This window comes from Phascolarctos cinereus, unplaced genomic scaffold (assembly GCF_003287225.1).
Source record: "Phascolarctos cinereus isolate Bilbo 61053 unplaced genomic scaffold, phaCin_HiC Scaffold_3;HRSCAF=262, whole genome shotgun sequence".
Lineage (NCBI taxonomy): Eukaryota > Metazoa > Chordata > Mammalia > Diprotodontia > Phascolarctidae > Phascolarctos > Phascolarctos cinereus.
This window is the reverse complement of record NW_027555736.1, coordinates 73,060,819-73,088,412: the sequence shown is the minus strand read 5'-3', so window position 1 is coordinate 73,088,412 and position 27,594 is coordinate 73,060,819. Positions and strand designations below refer to the sequence as shown.

General features: G+C 41.6%; 1 protein-coding gene and 1 long non-coding RNA gene across 3 annotated transcripts in view; one reads left to right on the top strand and one right to left on the bottom strand.

Annotated features, from left to right (window-relative positions):
• PYROXD2 (pyridine nucleotide-disulphide oxidoreductase domain 2) overlaps window positions 1–19,003 on the bottom strand; it is a 38,643-nt gene extending 19,640 nt beyond the window's left edge. The window contains exons 1-5 of the mRNA XM_020996753.1: window positions 18,682–19,003; window positions 9,071–9,090; window positions 7,069–7,162; window positions 6,903–6,976; window positions 812–967 (exon numbers count right to left, since the gene is read on the bottom strand). Coding sequence (XP_020852412.1) covers window positions 812–967; window positions 6,903–6,976; window positions 7,069–7,162; window positions 9,071–9,090; window positions 18,682–18,988 — 651 coding nt within the window. The 5' untranslated portion in view covers window positions 18,989–19,003. The remainder of the gene's footprint in view (window positions 1–811; window positions 968–6,902; window positions 6,977–7,068; window positions 7,163–9,070; window positions 9,091–18,681) is intronic.
• Window positions 6,351–27,086, top strand: LOC110215372 (uncharacterized). 2 transcript variants are annotated; one of them, XR_002326493.2, is made up of 4 exons: window positions 6,351–6,466; window positions 20,585–20,671; window positions 22,995–23,177; window positions 26,824–27,086. It is a non-coding gene; the product is annotated as an uncharacterized LOC110215372 (long non-coding RNA). The 2 variants fall into 2 exon arrangements; XR_013485219.1 differs by lacking the exon at window positions 20,585–20,671.
• Window positions 27,087–27,594: the final 508 nt, after the last annotated feature.

The window sequence follows — 27,594 nt, the reverse complement described above, 5'->3', positions numbered from 1 at the left end:
TTTCCATTTTCAAGACCCCAGTTTCTGAAGGTTGAGTGAACCCTCTCTATCTGACCCCACACAATCTTACAAGGAATCTCTAGTCTAAGGTGAATTCCATTCAATCAAACTTGGATGGAGACAGATCCTTTTGTCTAAATTGCCCAAGGCTGGAGGTGGTCTGAGTATAGAGATCATCTCTCTGTCCAAAAGTGACATGATGACACTCTCAGCCCCTTATCGTAATATTCATTCTCTCTTTAATTGTTAACCAATCAGGATTGATTCCCACCCTGGGGAACACCTACTTTTCAAAGGATATATAAAATGTGAGTTTGCCACCATGATTGTCTTTGGTTTAAGAGAGAGATGGCCAAATGACTAACCTTTTATTAAAATGCTGGCATTATTAATAAAATGATTAAATTACCCAGAAATTATGTCTCTTGAACCTTTTTAATCACCACATAGGTAAGCGAGTTGAGGCTCAGAGAAGTTAAAATAGGTTCCCAAGGTCACATAGCTAATGAGTTGGACCTATGTTTCCAAACTCCATTGCTCTTCCTACTATATTACATACAGGCAGTCAGTCACTCTCTCTTATTGTCCATTGCAGGTCTTGACTTGATGCCCCAGGTAGAAAGAATAGTGTAGGAATGAATGTCCTTGCAGGGAGTGTGATGTAACCTGATGTAACCTGATATAAGATTTATGGACTTCTTAAGATTGTCCAAGTCACTGTGATGTATAGATCAAAAGGTTCCTGAGAAATCCCAAGTGCCATTCTTCCCAACAGAGACCCAGCTCCAGACCAGCAGGGAGAAGGCTGTACCTGAGCATCCTTTGGAGAAAATTGGGCAATCTGCTTCTGGGTTTCAGCCATGTCTGTTCCTAGTAGAAGTGACCTCGGGGGTTTGCCTTGGATTCCTTCTTCCAGCATAGGCGTGAAGGAGTAGGGGTTGCGAAGGTACACCTTCAATCCATGTTTCTGCAGAAACACAAACAGCCCTGGCAACATTACATGGTGCCTTCTGTCTTCTTTTTTGGATTCTGTGGGTGTGTGTGCATCCTTTCCCCAAACTGCCTCAGCCACTTTCCTCTTTTCATATAAGTGTATGAGGAAGCCCTTGTGTCTCAGCTATTCCTTACTGAAGGTCCTTGTAAACTCAGCAAATAAACCTTATTATGAAAAAACTTCCCTGAAAATATGTACGGGTGGGCTCCCACCATGAAAGAGCCCTAATTGTGCTAGAAGGGACCTCAAGGCTACATTTAAGGATGAAGTCTAGAGAAATTAGGCCCAAAGTTATTTAGCTAGTTAGTAGCAGAGCTGGTTTAAGATCTTATCACTGATGCTTACTAGTTTTGTGACTCGGAGTAACCTTTCTGAGTCTTGTCATCCTTATTTTATTGAGAAGGAAATTAATATTTGCAACTTTACAGGGTGGTTGTGAGGAAAGCTTTTTCAAAACCTTAAGTTACTAAAAAAAAAAAACTAAAACCCTAAATTGCTGTATAAATGCAAGCTATTGTTTTTATTATTATTTGAGAGAGGGAGGATTTGAACTGAGGTCCTAAAACTACAACTCCAGGGCTATTTTCACTGTATCATGTCAGAATTCACACTACAAAGTCATTTATTTGGGATAGGGCATTGTCCTCCCCAAACTCAAACTAAAATGTCATCGTGTTACCTAGGAAGGGAAACACTGACCTACTGTCACATGGGATGGGGCCCGGGCTGCTGATTTCATTAGTATAGGGAATTCTTGGGTTAGAAACTCCTTCTCTATCAGGAGAAGCCAGTGACTTCTCTATCATGCTGGTTTCTCTGAAACCTGATGTCTTAGATTGCTGCTTAGAACAACAAGGGGTTAAGTGCCTTGTCCAGAGTCACACAGTCAGTAGGTTTCATAGGCAGGCTTCTGGTTGGCTCTCTATCCACTATATCATGCTATCTGTGTCACATGAGCTTGGATAAATTTAAATAGTTATCACTAGATGACACATAATCTGAAAGCTCCAAAGGACCTTAGAGGTTATCTAGCTCAATCTACTCTAATAAACATTTATTAAGCACCTACTATGTGCCAGGCACTATGCTAACTGCTGGGGACGCAAAAAGAGGTAAAAGTCAGTCCTTGCCCTCAAGAAGCTTGTAATCTAAATGGGGGAAGGGAAGTCAACATGCAGACAAATACATATACAAAGCAAATTATATCTAGGATAAATAGGAAATACTTAACAGAGAAAAGGCACTAGAATTAAGGGGAGTTAGGGAAAACTTCCTGTGGGAAGCAGAATTTCAGTAGTCACTTACAGGAAGCAGGAGAAGTCAGTAGTTAGGGCAGAGGAGGAAAGGACAAACCCTTTCATTTAATAGATGAAGAAATCTAAGTCCAGAAAGATTAAATGACTTACCTCAGGCCACAAAACAACAGCATTAAAGTGTTCCCTATAAGGTGGGTTGATTTTTTAGCATGTACCTACACACATATCTATGTATACATATATGTGTCAGTGTGTGTGCATATGTATTTATCTATCTCTACTTCTATATTTGTAAGTACATTTCCCTTTCAAAGGGATTTTTTTTTTTGTGAGGCAATTGGGGTTAAGTGACTTGCCCAGAGTCACACAGCTAGTGAGTATTATGTGTCTGAGGCTGCATTTGAACTCAGGTCCTCCTGCCTCCAGGGCCAGTGCTCTATCCACTGTGCCACCTAGCTGCTCCTGAAAGGGAAGTTTTAAGGCTGATTTTAAGGCTAAAATCTTTACTCAGGGCTGCCCCATATTTGGACCAATTAGTCTCAGAGCCAGGATTAGAAGTCAGGTCTCCCGACTGCCAGTTCAATTCTCTCTCCCCAACACCATGCTAGCACTATAGGATATAAATATTTTGATCACATTGGGGGTAAGAGGAAGGGTAATAAGAAAGGTTTAAAAGATCATACACTGCCTGGGAAACAGAAGTGCCACAGAAAGTGAGCATGAGAGCTCTAGGTACTGGAGGGAGATAAGAAAGGATGAGAAGCTCTGAAATAGAGAGGATGCTGGTAAATTCACAATTCCACCAAGTGCTGGTCTTCAGTGGTTTGAGAGCTGTGAATATCAGAATCAGTCAGTCAGTCAACAAGCATTTATAAAGCACCTGTTATGTGTCAGGCACCGTGCTAAGTGCTGGAGATACAAAGAAAAGCAAAAGACTGACCCAGTCTAATAGGGGAGACAAGATGCCAATAGTTATGTACAAACAAGCTATAAGCAGGATGAATGGGAGAGAATAGAGGGGTTAGTAAAGCAGAAAATGAGGTGTGTAGGGGGGTCCTAATATGGGCTGCAAGGTGCTACTATTAGCACAATTATGAGGCACAAAGAACTGGGTATCACTAACAATCAGCATGCTAAAAAAGACTCTGCAGAAGGAGACAGAAACGGAGCTACCACATCAGGGGAACATTATGGCCAAACTTTAATGGAAGACCAAAGGTCGGAGAAAATGAGAGACATAAAAAGGAGTCAAAAGTTCAGGGAACCTCGAGGAACTTGGTCTGGAGGATAAGCATCATATTTAATGTGATGTAGGTAGGTCTTTGTAGAAGGGCTGTCATCTCTGGGCTGGTAATGGAATCAGGGTCTATTTAATGCCTTATTTCCCAGGCATGTGCCTCCTCTGTAACCCCAGAGGTTGGGACCAAGGCCAGCTTTCTCAGGTTAGGGTCACTGTGCCATAAGAAAAAAACAAACTAAACCAAACCATAAATTGAGAATCACACAAATAACAAACAACCTAATTTAGATTTGTGAAGAAAGAAATGGAAAATATTTCTTTTACTCACAAAATTTTAAAGTGAACCGAGAACAGAAAATTCTACTCTACAAATACAATATTTTATCTAGAATGTGGCCAATTCCCATTCATTCAGTCATATATTAAAGTTCTACTTTGTGCAAAGCACTGCTTTGCCTTTCCTTCCCTTTGTTATAAAGTTTAAAAACTACTTATTTCTATAACTTCAATAACATGTCATTAAAATGTAAATATATAATATATTTAATCATAAGTGTAGTTTTAGGTAGATTTCTTAGTATTGATGCAACTAATTGTAGAGGTGGTGGTGGGGTAGTGGAAAAAGCTTTGAGTGAGGAATTCAGAAGTTTCAGTTCTGATCTCAGCTTTGCCACAAGTATCCTGCATTACCTTGGGTAAGTCTTTCTCTGGGCCTCATTTTCTTCATTTGGAAAATGAAGGGGCTGGAAGGATAATTTCTAAGGCCCCTCCCAGTAATAATGTGTATATATGGGGTCCCTAAGACCATTTTGGGGGTGGTCTGCAAAGTCAAAACCATTTTCATAATGTTTTAATTTCTCATGAGATAAATATCAGTTGATAAAACCCATATAAATAAAAGCTCTTTGAGAAAGTCCTTAGTAATTGTTAAGAGTCTAGTGTAGTGCAGGCACCAAAAGATTGGTACAAAAAGCTATATGAGGTCAGAGGAAGGGATGCATGTCTGACAGGACAGGTGAGGGGAATCAGTTTAGATTTTAGTTTAGGGTTTTTTTTAAAATAAAGGTTTATTCTTTCTGAAGCAATTCTGAAATTTGCATGCAAGTCAAAAATGACAGGTTTTAGAAATGTGTTTTAAAAACAAATCAGTTTAGCCACCTATGCCATCAAATCCTTGTAATATCCCCAAATTGCCTAATTGCTTTACCTTTGTTGAGTGTCAAGGCTGCCTGTTTTACAGTGCTTTAAAGCTCGACTGAAATTAGGATTCATTTCATTTTTCCACGTTATGTTCCCCGCCCCTCATTTTTTGTCTTGTTGAGTCTTACTGTGCATTACTAAGAAATCCTCAGTAGAAAATCCTCTTTTAGGAAAAAGCAGTTTGCTGTTTATAGCTCTTCAGCTTTTTTCAATCAAACCTCCAGAGGCTTCATTTTCAATAGGAGAGCCACAGCGACCCACCAAAACCAGAATTATTATCAGGTTTATTTCGCTTCTTTCTACGCTTGGTAAATGAAATTTAAACTGAGGGCCAGATTTGATTCACGGGCCAAAGATTTCCTTCTCTTGCCAGACTTTCACAAGATGGCTACATGAATTGGGTAGAGACCTTGGTTTCCGGAGCAGATAGGTGGCACAGTGGGTAGAGCATTGGTCCTGGAGTCAGGAGGACCTGAGTCCAAAAGCAGCCTCAGACACTTGACAGGTAGCTATAAGACTTTGGCCAAATCACTTAACCCCGATTGCCTCGCCAAAAAACAACAACAACAAACAAAACACACAAAACCTTGGTTTCTAAGCTGCTTGGATAAAAGCAGATGTGTTGGTCACATTTCATGTGGCTGAGGGAGGGATGGGAGGCAGATAGGTCAAGCACGAAGGGGATGGATCATGAAGGGAAACATCTGTACTGAAGAGAAGGGACTAATGAGCCAAAGAAGAAGTGGGGAGCAGTAGTAGGTGGGCAGGAGGCGCTCAGAGACTGGCCACATGACCAGCAGCTGCCCAAGCGCGACGACTCTGAGGTTCTCATCAGAGCATTGGAGACGGTGGTAATGCCGAGAGCGAAGAAGTCTCTGCTATCTACCATTCCCAGGGAACACTGCAAGCCTCTGCCCGGAGGCTGCGGGCCTCTGTTCCGAGGCACCAAGGAGCTAAGCTACCTTACATTTCTGCAGCTGGCCTAGTGATAGAGAGTGACTGATGGTCACTAATCAACCTGTTAGCCCAGTCAAAATCTGTGGTGGCAGAAGATGGATATGGGTGTGGGGAGGTGGGAGGAGGCAGGGCAAAGGAGGAAGAGTAACCTGAAGCTATCTCTGGCATCGGAGGGCTGTGTGTGTGTGTGTGTGTGTGTGTGTGTGTGTGTGCACGTGAAAAAAGTGTGCAACCTCACAACATCAATCCTAACAAGTTTCTATCCTTTGCAGCAAAATCTGAGGTAATGTGACAGCTGCCTGTGCAGATTTGTTTTTTTTTTTATCACAAAAGACTAGAGGAGCCAAAAAAAAAGGCAAATATTAATTCATTCTTTGTATTTGTAGACTCAGAGTCTAACATAGTGTCCAGCACGCAGTAGATGCTTAATAAATGTGTGTTGTCTCATTGGTTGATTGAAGGAAATTGTCAAACATTAGATGACCAAACATGTACAGGAGTTAAACAGGCAGGCAGGGAGGGAGGCAGAGCTGTTCTATGGCAGTGGGATCAAAGATGAAGCTTTTTTGGAAGGAGAAGAAAAGGGTCAGAGTGGGATGGGGAGGAGCCGGGGGAGAGATAAAAGCCCTATGGGGTTCAGACTTCCTGTCCAAGGAGCCATGATGAGTTAACAGTATCCAGAGTCATAACGAGGTCACAAACAGGCTCGGGATACATAGGCTAACTATTTAGCAGAGGGAAGAAGGAAGAACCAGAAAAAGGAGGAGGCCAGGGCACAGTCCTTAAAAGGGAGAAAATAAGCCCAGAAAAGTGATAAAGGTAGGAACTAAACTGCTGTTTGTTCAATTTAACATCTAATATTAATAATAATGGCAACAGAAGCTCATAGTTTCTTATACACGCCTCTTTCTCATCATTCTTTGTAAACAAACATGTGTGTTTGTTGATGATTAAGCTCATAATGAAAAAATGAAATTTTTATTTAAAAAAAAGTGATAGTGGGAAAAGAAACCCTAGGCCTATTGGCTCTCCTCTGGGATAAGCAGGTAGGCTGTTGTTTTGGGATAAATGCTGCTACCTCTACTCTTCAATTTTTCCTCCCTCAGGAATGAGATAATATATGCAGTGTTTTGTAAACCTTAAAGGGGCACATAAATGTCGTTATTATTGTTGTCGTTATTATCCTGAAACTCTACTAGTCAGCACTTTGTAGGTGTGATTTTGTCTGGATCTGCATTTTGTCTGGGAACATTACCTTCAGCTCCAAGTCTTTGTAAATCTGGGGCCGCAGAAGGCTGAGGAGGTAAGAAGCTCTGGAGAATTTAAAACCTAGAATAGAAGCAGATGGAGATGAGTGCAAGCTACCACTAGCATTCTCTTCTAACCACCCCCCAAACCTGCTCGGGCTGCTCAGGACTGACCTGGGATGAGCTCTTCAGTGACAGCAGCGCCTCCAATCAAGTGACGTCTCTCTAGGACAGCTGTGTTTACCCCCAACCTCTGCAGATAGGCTGCCTATAGGAAAACATACTGTGTCCTTCCTCCATCCTTTTGTATAACTTGGGGCTTTGATGAATGGAGTTGATGTCCCATGAGTATCCTGTTCGATACTGGGTGTCCGAGGTGATGTCCCAACCCCTCTTAATTCCAGTGCCTTCCCTCTCTTAATTATTTCCTATTTGTCCTGTATATAGCTTGTTTTGTATATATCTGTTTACATGTTGTCTTCCCCATTAGATTGTAAGCTCCTTGAGGTCAGGGACTTTTTGCCTCTTTTTGTGCCTTTAGTGCTTAGCACAGTGCCTGACACATAGTAGGTGCTTAATAAATGTTGATTGATAGATATCCTGAGAGACCAAAAAATCTCTGATGGAAACTTTAACCTTTAGACAACAGACTGGGGCTTCCCAAGTCATTCATTCCCAAGCCAGAGGTCAGCTCTGGCTCCATGGACATGGAGGCTATAGCCTGCATTTCTACACTAGTCCCCTACATCTGTAAGGCAGATGACAAAACCTGGACTTCCTGGAAGCTGGCAGATGCTTTCTTGGGTCTTCATTTACTCTGAGCTCAGACAGTAGGCTGATATTCTCAGGGGGTAAGCTTGGAGCTAGAAAGTTAATTCTATTGGGGTTGCTCTTCTTCTTAGAGCCAGCATGAAGCTGGACAGCTGACTGCCCGTTTCTAGTGGGATAGAGGTATTCCTTCATACCCAACACCCAGTGCTGACATGGTAGAGAAGTGGTAGCATAGGCCAGGTCTGCAGGAAGCTGGCTGTAGAAGAGTCCTTACTCTGTGAACCACAGGAACTATTAGAATAATCTTAATTACCCTATTTCCAACCAGTGGGCAGGAAAATAAGAGGCAATGACTCAGTTTCTTTGAGTCTCTCCATAGCTCCTAGGCTGAGTCCAGTAACCATGGCAACAGCAAGAAATGTGAAATTCAGTCCGACATGTGCTAGGGCTCCTTAACCTTGATTGCTTTCCAAAGCAAAGAAGCTTGGTACTCACAAAGCTGTAGGTAGCTGGTTCCCAAGCCAGCTCTCTGCTCCAGGAAAGGACGGCTGACTGAGACTCCAAGTTCTAGGCAGCTCCATGCTATCAATTTTTCTGTGCCCTACCATATCTCTCATGTGGGATTTCACAAAGAAACCACTGTAGCCCAAAGCAAAGTCTGCCCAGAGGACATTTCCAGAGACACATTTCTACCCCATCACAGGTTGTTAAAACAAAAAACCTAGGACTGTCTGTGTCAAAATGGGACATCTACCCACCTTTGGATAGCTCTAATTCTTGCTTAGTTTTTTTGGGGGAGGGGGTTGGGGGGGTGTCTTAGAAACCAATTGTGAGCGGTCAGGAATCCCTGAAACCTCAATGATATTTGGAGTCCTCAATTATATCTGTTGATACTCAAAGGTATTTCCTACAGATTAGCATAAACCCACTATAGGTTTATAGTTTATAGTTTCAGGTCAAATCCCTAACTGCTTTTCTATACTTTCCCTTCCTTCTCACTGTCTGCCCTTCCTGTCCATCAGCTTGGTATCTATCTGTATCTTCCACTGAGTAGTCTAGGGACGATCTGCCTTCAACTCTATTTTTCATAAGGAAGAAAGAGGGAACAGAATGCCCTAAGCCATACCACTTCTCCTTACCCCATACGCATTCCCTACGAGTCTGGGAATTTTTTATCTGAACCGCCCGGTGCTTATCTTTTGGACTAGAGTTTAACCCATTGTCCAAGGGCTGGCTTGGCAGTTCAGCACCCTATGGAGAATCCCATAGACTCCCAGCTAGCCATGTCGTTTCTCTTATTGGATTCATTCCATCTTCTTCCTTTCCCTTTAGCTCAGCCTTACACAACTGGAGAGGCCTTTGCCTCGGTGCAGGGTGAAGATGGTTGGAGGCAGGTGGTACTCACTGCAATCAGTCCATTGTGTCCTGCAACAAGAAGGTGGGAGAGGGGAAGAAGAGAGAGATGGATCAGAAGACAGTGAAGCATTGTCCTCAGGGATTCTGCTGGGCTGTTCTTGGCCCAGTCATCACTAAGAGCTTTAGAAAGTGACACACTCTCTGATCTCCCATAGCCCTAAGCCAAAGACAAGAAAGCTGAGTTTCAGTTCAACCCTCTCATTTTACAGATGAGGAAACTGAGGCCCAGGAATGACAAGTGACTTGGCTAAGGTCCCCAAGTAAAGAACGTCAGAAGTGGGATTTTTCAGAACTCAGGCCTTATGATTCCATAACCTTTTTCACTGTACCTTTCTGTCTAGGTCCAACTCCCACCTAGTATGCATTTCTAGTATCCCTTATGCTGGGGGGATGAATGGAGAATGGGACTACTCTTGGGAAAATCTACTTTCTGGCAGAGAATGGCACCCCTTTTATCTTGAAGTGTGTTTGGTAACGGTTCCCACATCTCCATCCAACTCCAGAAATTTGGATAATTTTGCTGAATTTTTCCCCCTTGTGATCAATATTTTAATTTCTAACTTCTTTTTTAATTTGAAAGTTATGAGACTAACCTCATTTATCCTATAAATGTCTTGTTTGTACATAGTTATTTGCATTAGACTATGAACTTCTTAAGACTAGGGCCTCTGTGTGTGTGTATGTCTATGTAGGTATAAAGGGAAATGATTAGAAGAGGTAGAGACAAAGGGAAAATAGCATTTCCAAACCTCAAACTATATTATAAAGCAGCAGTCCTCGAAACCATCTGGCTAAAACAAACTAGATAGAGCAATGGGTAGAGCAATATTATGTATTGTATATACATATATACGCACATTACATACATATAATATATGTACACATACACACACACTGATAGATGCCATATAACTTCATGTCATGATCTGAAGAATAAGCACTGATCATCCACTTGGTTTTACCTATATGGATGGTTAGGTCAAATGCTACTGAGTGATTAAAGACAAAGGTGTGCTTTTAAATATTTAACAGCTATCTTTTTAAAAAAACGTACACAGGATACACTCAAGTTTAATCTGCATTATTAACATTTTTTCCATCACTTTCTTAAGACTAGACAACCAACAAAACAATAAAGCTAGCCCTGATTTGTAGTATTTGCTGATTCCTGAGGTGTAAATGCTCACAGTGAAAATCTGAGCTCTCTCAAGCCCCTTCAAGCTGGCTCCATCATACCCCTGAATACAGACCTACAGACCTCTTTGAGACCACGTCAAGACCTGCAGTACTCGAGGCTTAATGCACCCAGAATGATGCCATCTTCAAAAAGGGACATCTGGAGGACTGTACTGTTTAACTTCCCTAGGGAATCCTTCTTTAGCTTGGACTCCTCACTGTATTTCCTCCATGACAGTGGTGAACTCCTAAGGTGACCACACATCTCTTTGTTTTATGTTTGATATTAATTTGTTTTTTACTATTGATATTAACAGTCAAAAAAAATCAAGAAGATTCTTTCTTTTGTAATATCTTCAAAGGATCTTGAATAATTTGATATATGGATGGGAAACACCTGTTGGAAAAGAGTCCATTTTTAAAAATAACTTTTAGTTGCTGTCTTTTGTTTTTGTTTAAAAAAAACCCACCATGATTTCCCTCAGTATACCTCCTACTTCCCTCCCAGAAAAAAGCCTATAAATATGTGCAATGATCAGTAACTGTGGACCTCTCGCCTCTGCAAAGGAGTAGGGTGGAGGTATCATTTCAAAGCTTTTCTTTGGAGCTATGCTCTTTCTTTATGACTCTGCAACATTCACTTTTGATTTTCTTAGTGGATGTTCTTTCCACTTACAATGTTGCAGCCATTGTGTGTATTGTATTCCTGGCTCTGCTTACTTTACTCTGCATCAGTTCATGAAGAGCTTTCTGTGTTTCTCTGTATTCATCACATTATTCAGTTCTTATGGTATCCCGTTACATTCATGTAGCACAATTTGTTTGGCTGTTCTCAAACCAAAGCCATCTACATAATTTCCAGTACTTTGCTATCACCAAAAGTACTGCTATTCACATTTTGGTGGACAGGGAAGCTTTCTTCTTATCAACAGCTTCCTTGAGGTATGAGCCTAGCAATGGAATCTTAAAGTCAAAGGGAATAGATATTTTAGTCACTCTATTTGTATAATAATATTTGCTTTCCAAAATGCTCGTCCTGATATCCAGCTTCACCAGCAGTGCACTGGTGTGCCTATCTTCCCATAACACCTTCAACGTTGATTATTACTATGTTTTGTCATCTTTCCTAGTTTGCAAGGCGAGAAGTGAAACCTCAGGGATGCTTTGATTTGCATTTGTTATTTTCTTATGGCCCTTAATAGTATGCAATTCTTCTTTTGAGAATTGTTTGTTATATCATTTGTCTACTAATTTAATGGGGAATAGCTTTTGGTCTTATATCTGATACCTATTAATTATTCATATATCTTGAGTACCAAACCCTTAGCAGAGAAATATCTTTGATACATTTTTTTTTCTTGTTTGATCACTTCCCTTTGTATTCTAGGTACATTAATTTTTTTTTTTTTTTAAGGAGAAGTGGCATGGCTTAGGGCATTCTGTTCCCTCTTTCTTCCTTATGAAAAAGAGTTGAAGGCAGATCGTCCCTAGACTACTCAGTGGAAGATACAGATAGATACCAAGCCGATGGACAGGAAGGGCAGATAGTGAGAAAGAAGGGAAAGTATAGAAAAGCAGTTAGTGATTTGACCTGAAACTATAAACTATTTTATCTTCTGTAACTAGCTCTAGGTTTTGTTTCATTAAGAATATGTCTCTAACAAAAGAACTGATGGAGTCTGAATGTAGATTGAAGTATGCTATTTTTCACTTTGTGTATATATATGTGTGTGTTTTTGTTTGTGCTTTCTTTTACAACATGACTAATACGGAGATATGCTTTGCATGATATAACCTATACCAAATTGCTTATTATCTCAGGGTAGGGAGAAGGAGGGCAAGGGAGAATTGGGAACTGAAAACTTTTAAAAATGAATGTTAAAAATTGTTTTTGCATGTAATTGGGAAAAAATAAAATGTTATTAAAAAATAAAAGGGGAATAATAATAATGAAAGAATACACCTCTTACCCGTAGCTGTGAAAGGTATAAAATCTGTTTCTCTTTTTTAAAATAGTATATTCTTTAATATTGCGGTCACATCCATTTAGAATAGATTGTAGGATATGGTATAAAGTGTTGGTCTAAACCTAGTTTCTACCAGACTACATGTTAGGTTTCCCAGCAGTTTTTGTCAAAAGGGAGCTCTTTCATAAGTAATTTATGTTTCTAGTTTATCAAACACTGGGTTATTGAGGTCCATCATTTTGGATTCTCCTTCGTCTAGTCTCTTCCATTGCTTTACCTATTTTTTTTTTAGCTAATAACAGATGATTTTCATGGCTGCTGCTTTATAATAGCTTGAAGTTTAGAAACACTGTTTATTCTTTGTCCCAATCTGTTACTTTTTTCTCTTAATATTCTAGATCTTTTATTTTTCCAAATGAATTTAATTTAGTTTAATTTTAAAATTTTGAATCAATATTTATTAATAATGTGGTTTATCCTTCTGTGCTTTATCCTTCCCTAGTTTAGGCATTAGGATTATATTTGTCTCATAAAAGGGAATCTGGCAGGGTGTTTTCTTTCTCAATTTTTTGAGAATAATTTGTATAATATTGTTGTTAATTGTTCTTTAAAAGTCTGACAGAACTCTTCTGTGACTCCATCAGGATCAAGAGGTAGTTCCTTTACAGCTGGTTTTATTTCCTTTTCTGAGATTGGATCGCTTAAGATCTCTATTTGGTCTTGTTTGGCATTTTATATTTTTGAAGATATTCCTCTAGTTTCTTTGTGTTCTCAGTGTTCTTAGCACATAACTGTATGTTGTGGGTTCTGATAATTATTTTATTTTGTGTGTGTGTGTGTGTGTGTGTGTGTGAGAGAGAGAGAGAGAGAGAGAGAGAGAGAGAGAGAGAGAGAGATTTCACTACGTTGATTTGCTATTTTGTTGATATTCTGCCCTCTTATTTTTTCATCAGATTGACTAAGGTCTACTATCAATTTTATTAGTCTTTTCAAGGAAACAGCTTTTAGTTTTATTGATCACTTATATAATCTTTTGATTTCCAGTTTATCTTCCTGTAATTTTTAATATCTCTTTTGTGCTTATTTTAGGTTTGTTTATTGGCATTTTAATTTTTTAAAATGCATGTTTAGTCCATTAAGCCTCTCTTTCTATTTTCTTAATGTATATTTGTCAGAGATGTGATCCCCTGCCCCCCACAGACTTCTTTAATTGCACCCCAGAAATTATGGTAGAAGAGAACCTCTAAGGCAACTTTGCTCTATTGAAACAAACATATTTTTAAAAATAAGCAACAAATAATAAGCACAGTGGGATACTGTATCTCCACATCTTTTAGTCAGTTGTATGATGGTGAAGATACATTCTTCTCTGGAACATTACCTGTGAAAGTCTGCCCATCCCTTATTCATGCCTTTCCTGAGGATGCCCTTGACACATTATTTTCATAACCATTGTATAAAGCTGGGGAAGTAGACATAGAGGTTGGTAGCTGCTGGTGTTCTGTCTTGGGAATCTTTTTCACTATTAATGAGGTTAATGATTTTTTCTCCCTGTGCCTCTGGTATCTTCAGATCCTCCATTTATCTTTGAATGGACCCCTAATGCTCTCTCACAGTTGTGTTGTCTCCAGAACAGCTCTCCTCCTCACAAGCTTGATCTAACTCAGCTGCTTTCCCATCTTCGTTCTCCTTGGCCTCAGCCCAGCTCTTCTAGAAGCGTGTCCAGGACTGGGATGGCAGAGTTCAAGGCTCAGTGGTGAAAAAAGTTGGATATAAAAATCTTTTTATATCACTTTCATTTTTACCCCTCCTTTTGCCATTTTTCTTTTGCTTATTGTCCTCCTTCCCTTTTCAACTCTAAGTGCCTTCGGGATATCTGTTTAGTTGAGTCTCTTGGCAAGCTGTTTTTAAACTAATTTTACTCTTCGTTGCTTCTGTTTCTTGAGGCAAAACTGAGGCAATACAAATCTTCCCTCATATCTATAGGATTTGACAAACAAGTTTATATTATGAACTGCTGTTCCTTTTGCATGTCATGTCTCTCCATTTGGTCAGAGAGTCAAGTGTTTTCTGACTCGGATGTCTTTAGACAATTCGAGTCCCTTTATTGTTGGTTAAACTTCTGCATGAAATTATTGCAGTTATTTGTGCCTATGGACTTTTTTCCAACCATTTTTCAACATATTTAAATAAGTGAGAATGGAGCTAAAGCTTTGTTTTACATTTTATCTTTTTCTCTTTTTAATTCTTTTAGCCTTATATTAATTTTGATTTTTGTGCTAATAACTGGGTGATCTAGCTATACACTTACAACTGATTGAGAAATGACTTCTACACTGGTACAAGTTGAACAAGTTGAACAACTTCTACATTGGGAACAAGTAATTTACTATCTGTTTAAATACAATTACATTTTTTGGTGATATTATTTGGTGTTTGCCACATTCACATCCTGCTAAATTCTTTCTTTAAAAAAATATACCTAATTGGCCTATGGGCACGAAGGTCCTGAGTAGGCTACTAATCTTTGTCCTCTTTCATTACTTCCTTCTGATCCATGTTTTCCAATATATTTCTCACCATCCTCATCTATTCCTACTTTTTCACTGAAGTCACCAAGTATTAAAACATATATTGATTTAATTTGCAGGGTCTTATCAAGTTTGTTGGAGAGTTTTGCCTCCTCTTTGTCCTCTGCAAAGGACGTTGGTGTTAACCCGCGATTATTTTCATGGTGGTCCTTTTGCAAATACCTTTCATGAGCACTGTAAAAACCAGATGACCCTACCAAATGTTCCATGGAACGATGTTTCTTGGTTTCTTGTTGCCTTTGTATGACTGATAAAACCAACTCATTCAATTCCATAATTAGGCTCCCCACATCTTTCCATTTAACTGCAACTTCCCTCCTTCTTCGTTTAATTTGTAATGAGAATGCCAAGAATGATCTGGGTAAGTTCCTCTGGTAGCATGTTTACTTTGGACAATGAACTCATATTTAGAACACCAACGAATTAGTAAATGTTTATAGATGGTCTAAAAACCATGTGATTCTTAGTACCTTCTGCCCCCTTTTCTACCACTTGGTTGCCATTACTACAGAAGGAGGAGCCATTTTATATTTTTCTCATTATTTGCCATGACCAAAGAATCCATCACTAAGTGGCCAGCCTACTAGTGATGAGTTTCTCCATACTTAGCTAGTCACTGGTTTAAACGACAAAGCCCTTACCTGGATCCAATGTCCTATAGCTAGTTCTAAATTCATACATCCTTCCTCTTACCACCAACAGCCCAAGACTAAGGCTTCCTATTATATTTTTTATTCCATCCCTACTGATTGAGGAAGACTTGAGGAATAGGCCTATCAGAGCTCTCTGTCTGTCTGTCTGTCTGTCTGTCTGTCTGTCTGTCTGTCTTTCTGTCTCTCTTTGTCTCTCTCTGTCTCTCTTCCTCTCTCTCACCCAGGTGCCCTGGGATTTTGTTCAGCTGAAACTCAGAGGGAAACCTGAGATGCTAAATGGCCTACCCTAGAAATGATCAAATTGACAAAATGTCACCATGATGTAGGGGTGGATAAGATGAGGAAGGGAGAACCAAAGCCGTGAACTAGAGAATCGCAGAGGTCACAAAACCAACCCAAACCTTAGCAGGAATTCCTTTCACAACATAGATAGATAAAGACTTCATTAAACATTTATCATGTCTCAGGCACCATTCGAAATGCTGAGGATACAAATACAAGATAATAAGGACTATTATTTCCTTTATTCTTTTTAATGTAGCCAATTAGCTATGTGACCCTAGGCAAGTCACTTCACCCTGTTTGCCTCAGTTTCCTCATCTGTAAAATGAGCTGGAGAAGGAAATGGCAAACCACTTCAATATCTTTGCCAAGAAAACTCCAAATGGGGTCATAAAGAGTCAGATACAACTGAAATGACTGAACAACAAGATCCAATTACACACACACACACCACACACTATTTTAGATCTATTTTTTTTGCATGTCATACTGTTAACTCATATTGAGCGAAATTTCAGTCTGCTAAAATCCTGAGATTCACAGCCTTTAAGTTTATTTAGTTTCACTTCCTCGATGTACAGATGAGGAAACTGAGGCCTGGAGAGGGGAAGCTCCTCACCAAGGGTCATACAGCTAGTAAATGGCAGAACTGGGAGCTGAGCCTAGGCCTTCTGTCCCATGCTTTGGTATCTGGGCATGTTGGGACGCAGGGAGGACAGCTATCAGGATTAGTAGAGGGAGTAGGGGTGACCAGGCTGGGGCAGCAAAGGAAAGAGAGAGGAGGGAATTCTTGTCATGATGGAAGGCTCTAGGTTCTGAAGTAAGGGCATAAGGCAAAAGGATGCTCAGAAAGTTTCCTCAGATCGTATTGTTCCAGGGCACGAACTTTCAGATAGTACAACTAGCCCAGCCCCAGTTTTAGGGGAGCATCTGCACTGGAGACACTTAGGAGAAGAATTTGGTCTCCAGATCTCTGTTTACCTGATTGCTAAATACTCAAAATGCCTTTCAGGCAGAAGAAGCATTTTGTCCCATAGTTAGAGAGAAAAGACTGAAAATGCAAGTGTGAAGGAGAGGTAACCATGGAAACCAATTCCGCCATGGCTGAGTTCAAATAATAACCTCAGCTCCTTTTCTCTTTTCCTAGAGGGAGAGGATTGGGAACCAGAAAGGCCCTAAAGGGGGTGGGGGTGGAGGGTGTTGTCTGGAAGAGGACAACAACTTCATAATTCTGCCTGGGGGCCATCCTTCCACTTCCCTCCTGCTATGTAAGTACAAAGAAATACTGTCTTCCACAGGCACCATTTAGCAGTATCTTAGGAGCATCTTGACTCTCATACTAGCTCTGGGTTCATAGGAAAATGTGGGGGTTTTTTTGTTGGCCTCAGTTTTCTCATCTGTAAAATGGGAATATCAACACCTACCTCATGGGGTTTCTTGTGGAACTTAAATGAGATCATGTATATAAAACTTTGTATATGTCAGTTATTATTCCTAAAAATGATCAATTGTTATTGAGTTATTATTAATAATTAACAGCCAAGTTATTAATAATCACCAACATGCATACAACGTTTTCAAGTTTGCAAAGTGCTTCATTTTCCTGACATTATTTGAGCCTCATAATAACCCTCTGAGGGAGATACAAGAGCTTTTAGCACTGGTTAACTGCATCCTAAGTCTGACACTGGTTGTGTGACCATGTGCAATCTTTTTTTTAGGGGCCTCAGTTTTCTCATCCATAAAATGGGGATACTGACACTTTACATACTTACCTCAAAGGGCTGTTTGAAGCTCAAATGAGATAATGCATGTAAAGTACCATACAAATGCCAGCTATTATTAATAGTTAATAACCAAGATATTAATAACAAGATATTGCATAATCACTTATACAATATTTTAAGGTTTGTTGTTGTTTAGTCATGTTTGACTCTTTGTGACCCCCTTTGGGGTTTTCTTGGCAGAGATACTGGAGTGGTTTGCCATTTCCTTCTCCAGCTCATTTTACAGATGAGGAAACTCAGGCAAACAGGGTAAAGTGACTTGCCCAGGGTCACACAGCCAGTGAGCATCTGAGGTCACATTTGAACTCAGGTCTTCTGGATTCCAGACCCAGCCCTCTTGGCCACCTAGCTGCATTTTAAGGTTTTCAAAGTACTTCGCTTACCTTATCTCATTTGAACCTCATAATAATGCTGAGGGGTGGGTGCCTCAGGCATTATCATACTCAGTTCAAAGATGTTTAAAGAATATAGAGAAGATTTGCACAAAGTCACATAGCTAGTAAATATCAGATGTGGGATTTGACCTCAGGTCTTCCAGACTCCAAATCCAATGCTCACTCCTTAGTAACCTTGCCACAAACAATTTTGAGAGAGGGAGTGTGCCCTACTTGGCAAGCAGGAGCCTGTTGGCATGACCTCCCTAGGAATGGCCCATAATGCTCCAGGGGAATTTTTCCTTTATGTGAAAAGGAAGCAGCTAAAGAAGAGATCACTACAGCAAACCTAGGCCTTCCTGCTTCATCCTTCTGCCTGCCCACCATGCCCAAATCTTTAAGAGAGGCTGAGTCACCCACCCATTGTCACAAACTGAGTTAATAGCAGGGCTGGGATGAGAATCCAGGTCTTCTGGCTTCCACCTCAACTCTCTCTCCACACTGGTCTCTGATATTAGCAGCCAAGGGGTCCCAGTTTCCACCTCACTGTCAATCAGATTTTTCAGGTTCCTCTTATTCCAAACAAAACAAAACAAAACACTAAAACATTGGGAACCTTAGGAAAATGGCCAGTGACTTTTGAATCCAGACTATCTTCCCCAGACTCTGTGCAGGGTTGTTGTATATTAAAGGGGGAAAGGAACCAGGGAAAGAAAACGTCTAGTTCCAAGGCCTTGCTCCCCTCCAGGCTCGTGCTGCAGCTGTCTTACCTGCTCCTATGATCACGGCGTCATATTCCGGCTTCAGATGGCCCCCAGCCGCAGCGGGTGCTGGTCTCCGGTGCAGGGTGGTAGAGACAGCAAAGGCCCTTCCTAACCTCTGGCTTGTGGCATTCATTTTCCCCTCGGGTTTAAACTCCAACTGGTTTCCAGCGGCAGTCACTGGGAAGGACCGGGACTTTGCTTTTTCGGATTGCCTTGGCTGTAGGCAGAAGGGAGCAGAGAAAAGCAGGAAGGAAGGTGGAGCTCTGAGCTCAGCTCTTCCAGGCCTTGGTCTCCAGATCTGGCTTTGGGCCATCGCTGAAAAGGGAATTTGCTTTTTCTGCGTTCCTCTCTACTTCTCCAGTGCCCCTTTGTGGGGCCTCCACGAAGTGGAAGCTGAGTTGAGATTACTCTTTAACTTGGCAGAATATGGGTTCATTATCCTTACGGAGGAGAAACTCTGGTCTGATTAGGTGTAAGATTTTCATAAAGAATAAAAGCAAGGTAATAATAATAGCCCACAATTACATAGCGCTTTAAGGTTTGAGAAGACCTTTGCATGTATTATCTTATATGAGCCTCACAACAGCTCCGGGAGGAGGTGCTATTATTATACCCATTTTACAGAGGAGGAAACTGAGGCAAACAGAGTAAAGTGATTTACCCAGGCTCTCTCATCTGGTAAGCACAGGAGGCAGACATGATTTCAAGGCCAACACAACACCCATAATTCACTTCAGGTAGTTTGCCCTGCAGAGAATAAAGAGAATTTAGGAGCTTATACCTGAAGAAGAAAAACCATCAGCTCTCAAAATGAAACGTTAAGGGGTAGCTGCTACTCTCCTTTTGCTGTCATTCACGTCCAAGTCTTTGTGATCCCTTTTGGGGATTGTCTTGGCAAAGATACTGTAGGGGTTTACCATTTCCTTCTCCGGCTCATTTGACAGATGAGAAAACTGAGGCAAACAGGCTGAAGTGACTTGCCCAGGGTCACACAGCTAGTAAGTGTGTGAGGCCATATTTGAACTCAGTACTTCTGACTCTAGGGCTGGCACTCTATCCACTGAACCACCTAACTGCCCCATTTGTAAGAACTTGCTTATTCCTGCCAACAGCATTGGGGGCAGCTGACTAGCAGTCACCCACCATTCTTTCCTTTACCATTATGTTTTGGGGCTCTACACTTGCCAATAATGACTGGTCACTTACCGGCTCAGCCTCCACTGACCTATTCCTTCCAGGTCCAAAGTGTCTTTCAGCCTCACAAATCTCAAAGTTATGGTTAAACAGTTTGATTAGTAAAAGCATGGGAAACTCTAGAAACATTAGCCATTTGTATCATAAAATGTGACATTCCAAGCCTCAAGGCAAACCCTGTGTTTCAAGGAAGTTCACTTACTCAATAAGTCTCCTGTCTCCACGTACTGAAAGAGAGATTAGTGATCATCACTGCAGTGACTTATGACCACCTGCTGCAGCCTGAAGCCCCCCTTTTGCCCTTGTGGGCAGGGTCGTGTGTGCTGCTTTCTTCTCCATCACTCCATGCCTCCCACTTGTGATTTGTTTCGAGCCACCCTCCTCCACCGCCAATACCAAGGTCCAACTCATGCTTGCATATCTCTGCAGGTGAGTGCAGTAGCGAGCTGCCCAGACCTGGGCTGTAAGTTTAAGAGGGGAGAGAGGCTTCCCATTGTCATGATGTATTTGCCCTCCTGTTTCCCTCCAGAGACCGGCAAACAGGCATACCTCACATATAGCCCCTAGGAAGTCTCTCAAGTATTTTTTTGCTCCCAATATCTTCTAGGAGATGTAGTCCAGTGAGAAGGTGACTAGATAGAGGTCTACCCCAAAGAACCATACTTTACAGAAATATTCCAGACTATCTGTTTCTCTTTTCCTTTTGTTCTTATAGGATTAGACTAAAATGGACCATGAGTGACATGCTTTATATTTCTCCTGAAATAGGCAACACAGCCCACCTAAGAAGGCCCCACAAAAGGTAATTTTCTTTTATCACCACCTGGGTTTTAGGCAAAATGGCAAAGTAGTTGCAATATGCCTTTGGGAAGCCTGCTTCCTCCCTATCTGCTCCCCTCCCCTTCCTCTTTGCAGTTCTTGTCTTGTGGTATCCAGATGTTGTGCGTCCTCATGCCTTCTGCCTCTCTGACACTGTAGCAACCTGCCCAAAGCACCCCACACTCTAAAATCAGCTCCCCTAGATTCCCCACCCTGGCAACAACCACTGCTTCCCTTGCCCTTTCCTCTCCAGTTCAGTGGATCTCAGGAAGAAAGCAATCTAATTATTGCATCAAAGTGATTGGCAGTAAGGTGTGAATACCCACAGGCTTAGAATTCCCAGAGGAGATTGCTTTTTCAAAATGGTACCACACTCCAAGAGACCCTTGAGCCCATCAATTTCAACTCTTATTCAACAACCAGAGAGCCATCTAGTCTTTGCCTACATAGTGGAGTATTTGGGAGGGCTCACCATCTCACACCTGCATTCTATAATAGCATTTACTTCCCAGGGTTATTGTGAAGAGCAGATGAGGTAATATGTCAAGCAACTTTGCAAACCTTAAAGTGCTGTGCACAACATCAGCATTTCTACCGTTCCATCATTTTATGAATCGAAATTCTCATGTGGAGCCAAAAGCTACCACCTGTGTGACCCAGTTTTCCCTGCTCAAACAAGTCAGTGCCCTTTTCCATATCATAACCCTCCATATATTTGAGGACAACTATCGTGTCTTCCCTTGGCATTCTCTTATCTAAGAAAAACCAGCCTGGTTCCTGCAAGTCACTGAAGACTCCCTGATCTTCTATTACCTTATATGTAAAATGAAAGGTGTGGAATAAAGGTGTCCGAAGGCCCCTTCAGCTCCAAATCCTATCATTCCTTATGAGGGCGGCTAGGTGGCACAGAGATAGAGTGCTGGGCCTGGAGTCAGTAAGACCCATCTTTGTAAGTTCCAATCTGGCTTCATATGCTTTCTAGCTGTGTGACCCTGGGTAAGTCATTTAACTGTGTTTGTCTCAGTTTCCTCATTGTAAAATGAGCTACAGAAGGAAATGGCAATCCACTCCATTATCTTTGCCAAGAAAATCCCAGATAGAATCACAAAGAATCAGACAGGATTAAACAACAAAATTATTCCTTATTTGGAGGGAATCTTTCGACGAGTTCCCTATGTCAAAACTATTTTCATAATAATACTAAGATGTTATTTGCCCAGTAAAATACTCCTCTGAATTCCAACTATACATCTGCATGAGCCTGGATTTTCTTCATCCACTTCAACCAAAATAACATGTTGTAACAGATTGAATATAGAAGCAGATATGAGAACCCCGATGTCTTCAATTAACCCAGACATTAAAGAGATTTACAAAAATATGCAAAACAATGCAACCTTCACACTAATTTTTGTTTTGTTTTGGAAATATAGTTACTTATCATAAAATATTTGTTAGCATTGAGTTTATTATTGCCACTATAAATGAAATAATGGTTTTAAATTGTATCAGTTGTAATTTCTAATACAGAAAATATCACTAGATATAATTAATTTACATAAACAAAAGTTCTTTGGGGGTCCTCAGCAATTTTTAAGATTATAAAGGGAAACCAAAAAGTTTGAGAACCTGTGGTATAGTAGACAGATAGCTGGCCTCAAAGCCAGGAAGATCACGATTTAATCCCTTTCTCTGACATATTAGTTGTATGTCCCTGGGTAAGTCACTTAAACTCTCAGTGCCACAGGCAACCGGGGGGGGGGCTAGGCAATGGGGTTAAATGACTTGCCCAGGGTCACTGTGTCCAAGGCTGGATTTGAACTCAGGTCCTCCTGACTTCAGGGCCAGTGCTGTATCCACTGAGCCACCTAGCTGCCCCACACAAGCAACTTTCTAATACTACAAATTGTGGCAGTGTAGAACCTGTATTAGTAGAGGGAGTTTCCTCACCTGGGAGGTCCCTATATCAATGAAATCACAATTCTAAGTCTCTAACTCTCTGATCCTCTGACTATTTCACAGAGCATCTAGACCCCTCACTACCCCAGAGGCTGTCCTCTGGATGCATCCTAGGCTATCACTATCCCTCTAACAATGTGGTGAATACAACAACCCAGATATGGCCTGAAGAAAGGACAGGAAGATTATTACTTCCAATGATCTGGACAATATTCTTCTACTTATATAGCCTAAGAAAGTGTTGATTAAAAAAAACCAACCCAACCTATCAGGGGCACACCACTGCTGCCTCACTCTAATCTAAATGATCATCTAAGCATCCTCCTCTTTTCCCACATCTCCTACAGCTCAGAGTGTGCCAGGTGGTGCAGTGTACAGTACACAGTGTGTTTGGACTTGGAGTCTGGAAGACCGGAGTTTGAACCCTGCCTCAGACACTAGCATTTAACCTCTGCATGCCTGTTTACACATCTGCAAAATAGGGATAACACCACCACCTACCTCCTCCAGCTGCTGTGAAACCAACTAAGGTAACTTGTAAAGTGCTTTGCAAACCTTAAATCCCTATACTAATGGTAGATATTATTACAGTGGCTGTTGTCAAGTTCCATTTCTGTCATCTTTTATTTTGTAATTATTTTCATAAGCTATATGCATGACTTATGCTTTTTTAAAAAAAATCTTTTTTTCAGTTGTGTGTAAAAACAATTTTTAATATTCATTCAAAAATTTTTGAGTTTCAAATTTTCTCCCTCCTTTCCCCTCCTCCCCCCCCTGCTTTTTCAGTACTTTAGGATCTGTGATTTGGTCAGGGTGAGCTCTCCCTTTTCTCATACACCTTGTAATCACTCTATGGCTCAGGACGCAGATAAAAGACCCTACCCCCCAAATAAATAAAATCAGCCCCCTGTAATCAGTGGTGATGAGCCTCTGGACTCAGCCAAGTAGTCCCTGGACAGAGTCCTGTGCTGGAAGCCTCTCCAGCTCGATGGGACCTAGCAGGGCTTGCTGACTCACCATTCAAACCTGAGCGATCTTCTCCTTGTTAAGTTCAATCTTGCTGGTTCCAGGCCAATGTTGTTGTCAAGAGAAGCAGTGCTGGGTAGAGGACTGTCTCAAGGTCCAGAAGACCTGGGTTCAAATTCTGTCTCTGGGGGAAGCTAAGTGGTGCAGTGGATAGAACTCCAGCCTTGGAGTCAGGAGGACCTGAGTTCAAATGCGGCCTCAGACACTTGACACTAGCTGTGTAATCCTGGGCAAGTCACTTAACCCCATTACCTCACCAAAAAGCAAAACAGAAACAAAAAAATTGTAAAAACCAATGAATGCAAAAGTCCAAATAAACAGACGAGAATAAAAATGATTGTAATGAGATTGTAAAAAACAAAAACCAATCCCGCCTCTGATCCATACTGGCTGTATGACCCTGGGCAAGTAATTTAATTTCTCAGTGCCCCAGGTAACTTTCTTTCTTTTTTAAAATTTTATTTTCTGTTACAAATTCTTTCTCTCCCCATCCTCTTTTCCCACCCTTTGAGAAAGCCAGAGAAATAGAAACCAACCCAATAAACATTTATTAAGTGCCTACTATGTGCCAGGCACTGAGCTAAGTGCTGGGGATACAATTAATAAAAAGAAATCCCTGCCCTCAAGGAGTTTATAATCTAAAGGGGGAGACAGCACACAAAAGAAGGCAGGAAAGGGGAAGGGGGATACCAGGGGTTAACTGGCCTGCGGTCATCTTGTTCTGTAGAGCTGAAACCAGGCAGGGCAGCAGAGGCAAAGTGTAGTGAGCTGAGAGTCCACTTTCTGCCCTCTATAAAGGAAGGTATTGGGAGGCCTTCCACTTAGAGGGGAGAGGCTTGAGTTAGCTGCAAGGTGGTTGGTTTAGAACAGATGAGCTTAACCTAGGAGGTTCCCTCTTGTTTAGTGGGGTTGAAACCAGGCAGAGCAGCAGATGCAAAATGGAGTGAATTATAGTGACTTAGTCATAGAGCCCTTTTTTGGGTCATGGCCCCTTGGGCAGTCTGATGAAGCCTATGAACCCTTCGGGATAATATTTTATTGCCTCTACTCATAACTGAGGGAAATGTTAAGTTTCAGTTAGATGTTGGTGAAAATAAGGATGTATTTCTTTTCCATCAAGCCCATGGGAGACCCTTCTGAAGCCTAACTACTGGACCCCAAGTTAAGAGCTGCTCTCATACAATCTCTCTATTCTCAGCTAATTCAAGTCAGGTCAACTTTATTAAATATCTGTGCTCAGTGCCAGAAGCCAGGAATACAAAGATGAAAAAACAGCAATTCCTGCATTCAAAGAGCAATGGAGGGGTATGATATGACTGCAGCCCACACATAGCCTTGGCCCTTTTAACCTTTGTGAGCTATGAAGTATATTTTTAATTTGAATTTTATTAATTTATTTTTAGTTTTCAACATTCACTTTTATAACATTTTGAGTTCTAAATCTTTCCCCCTCTGCTCCTTGTTCTCTAAGACGGCATACAATCTGATATAGGCTATACATGTACAATCATATTAAACATGTTTCCATGTTAGTCATACTGTGAAAGAAGAATCAGAACAAAAGGGAAAAACCATGAGAAAGAAAAAAAACCCCAGTATGCTTCGATCTGCATTCAGACTCCATAGCTCCTTCTCTGGATCTGGATAGCGTTTTCCATCATAAGGCTTTTGGAGTTGTCTTAGATTCTTGCATCACTGAGAAAAGCCAAGTCTATGAAAGTTAGCGCACAACATGGCTGTCCCTGTGTCCAATGTTCTCCTGGTTCTGCTCACTTCACTCAGCATCAGTTCATGCAAGCCATACCAGGTTTTTATGAAGTGTGTTTTCCCCAGGTTGTTTGCTTCGTGCTTTGTCATACTCTCCCTTGTGAGACACTCACACTTGCAGAAACTGCTCCTTTTTTTGGTGCTTCTGTCCCTCACTTGGTCCAGATAGGACCCTTAACAAAGGCAGACGTGCCTGATGAACACTGTCTTTAAGTTTGAGGCTATAATTGTGCAATCTGATTGATTTATAATTTTGTACCCTGACTGGCTTGTTTGTAATGTAACCCGAACAGCACACCCTTTAGAAACACCATTAGGGAACTATTAGAATTCTCCATAGTGTTTCAGGATTGCAACTTTGGCTGATAAACATGCTTAGGGTAACATCCCTTTTGTGTTACCTTCACAACTTGGCATTCAAGAGATTCATGGGTTGGATCCCCAGGAGGTGACTACTTTCAGATTCAAAAGTGTTCTGTGGGCCTGTACCCTTAAAACTATAGCTCCTGTGTCCCCCACCAAGCACACATATAAGGGTAAATAGATAGTAGACACAAGTAGCTCAAAGCAAAGGCATAAGATTACATCACAGAGGGGCAGCTAGGTGGCCCAGTGGATAGAACTGGCCCTAGAGGCGGGAGGACCTGAGTTCAAACCTGGCCTCAGACACTTACTAGTTGTATAACCCTGGGGTAGTCACTTAACCCCAATTGCACTGCCCCCCCCAAAAAAAAGATTGCATTGTAAGAACAGGAGCTACAACATATTCTCCCCATAAACCTTTCCTGATCTCTCCCACAAGGACACATGGCAGACAAGGTATAGGGGTGGACACAAACAGAGTATGTTGATAATGAGGCATACACATGGGGGATATGCATGGAAACTTGTGCCCCTGGTACTTCAGGGCACCAGGGTCCTTTCTCTTCTTGATGTCCTCACACTGTGGCTCTCCTCTTCCCCGAAATGGTGTTTCTGTTTTGAGTTGCTCTCCTGGGCTCTCCATAGCTGGAGTTTTACCCTCCAGGACTATTCCGCAGTTGGCTTTCTTCTCTGTCCCCTGTGATGTGCTCTTAAAGAATGAGTGGCTCTCCTGCAGGACTCTGACAGGTGCATGGCCAGTCTTTGGCCAGCCAATAGAAAACTGGCCCTCTAATCCCACTGTGGAGAACTTTCACATTTTACTTCATGAAGGCACCAGGATGCCGACCCGTCTTCAGGATTTTGTTTTGCCACCTCCTTACTTCTGTTACCTGCCCATCATCTCCTGGGATTGCATCAGCTAGCTGTTGTTGGGGGTGGCATCACTTCTATACCCCTCCGCCCTTCCCCATCACACTAGAAACGTTTGTCCAGCTCACTGTGTTACCTTACCTTGGACAGCAGTTCCCAAGGTGGATTAAGGACAGAGGATCTTCAGCAGAGGTGGTGGACTTCAGACCGAGCTTAACACCGAACACCTTAACTACCAGCCATCCAGCTGAATGTTAAGCCAAGTAGTGGGAGAGAGCTGGTTCCTGGCAGACGCAGGCCCTGTGACTCGGTGTACCCCAGGGCATTCATCTGTTTGGTGGCCAGAAGTGACTAGGCAGAGTATCTATGCTCCTAATGAGCAGTCTTACCAATAAAGTTAATCAACCAAATGATGTGTTACCTCCTTTCTTGGCTCAAACCTTAACCCTTACAGCTCTATTCAAGGACGTGGCTGACACAGTGGACCTTGTGGGCTAAGTCAGATTAGCATATGTAAACAAGGTACAAAGCAGACTGGGACAGGGATGGGAGATCTAGATAAAGTCCTCCAAGATAATTTAATGAGACCTCTGTTTCAGCTGGGATGGAGATGGAGAAACTCAAAAAGTGAGGAAGTCTGCATGGAAAAGTTGGCACCTGATCTGGGCCTTGGAAGAAGAGAGGGCATGCCAGGAGTGGGGGATGGGCTTCTCCAGGTAAACCCTGCCCAGGCCCACCCTGTTCTTATCTCAGTTTGCTTAATCCTCTCTCTGCCTCTCCTTCCTTAAAGAGCCAAATTTCTTACTCCCAGCCTGTCATGAATGAATTGGAAGTGCCTCGGATGAGAGTGGGTAACAACTTATTTGGCTGGAATGTGGAAGGGTCAGATTGGGGGGATTGGGGCGCGTCACTTCATCCTCC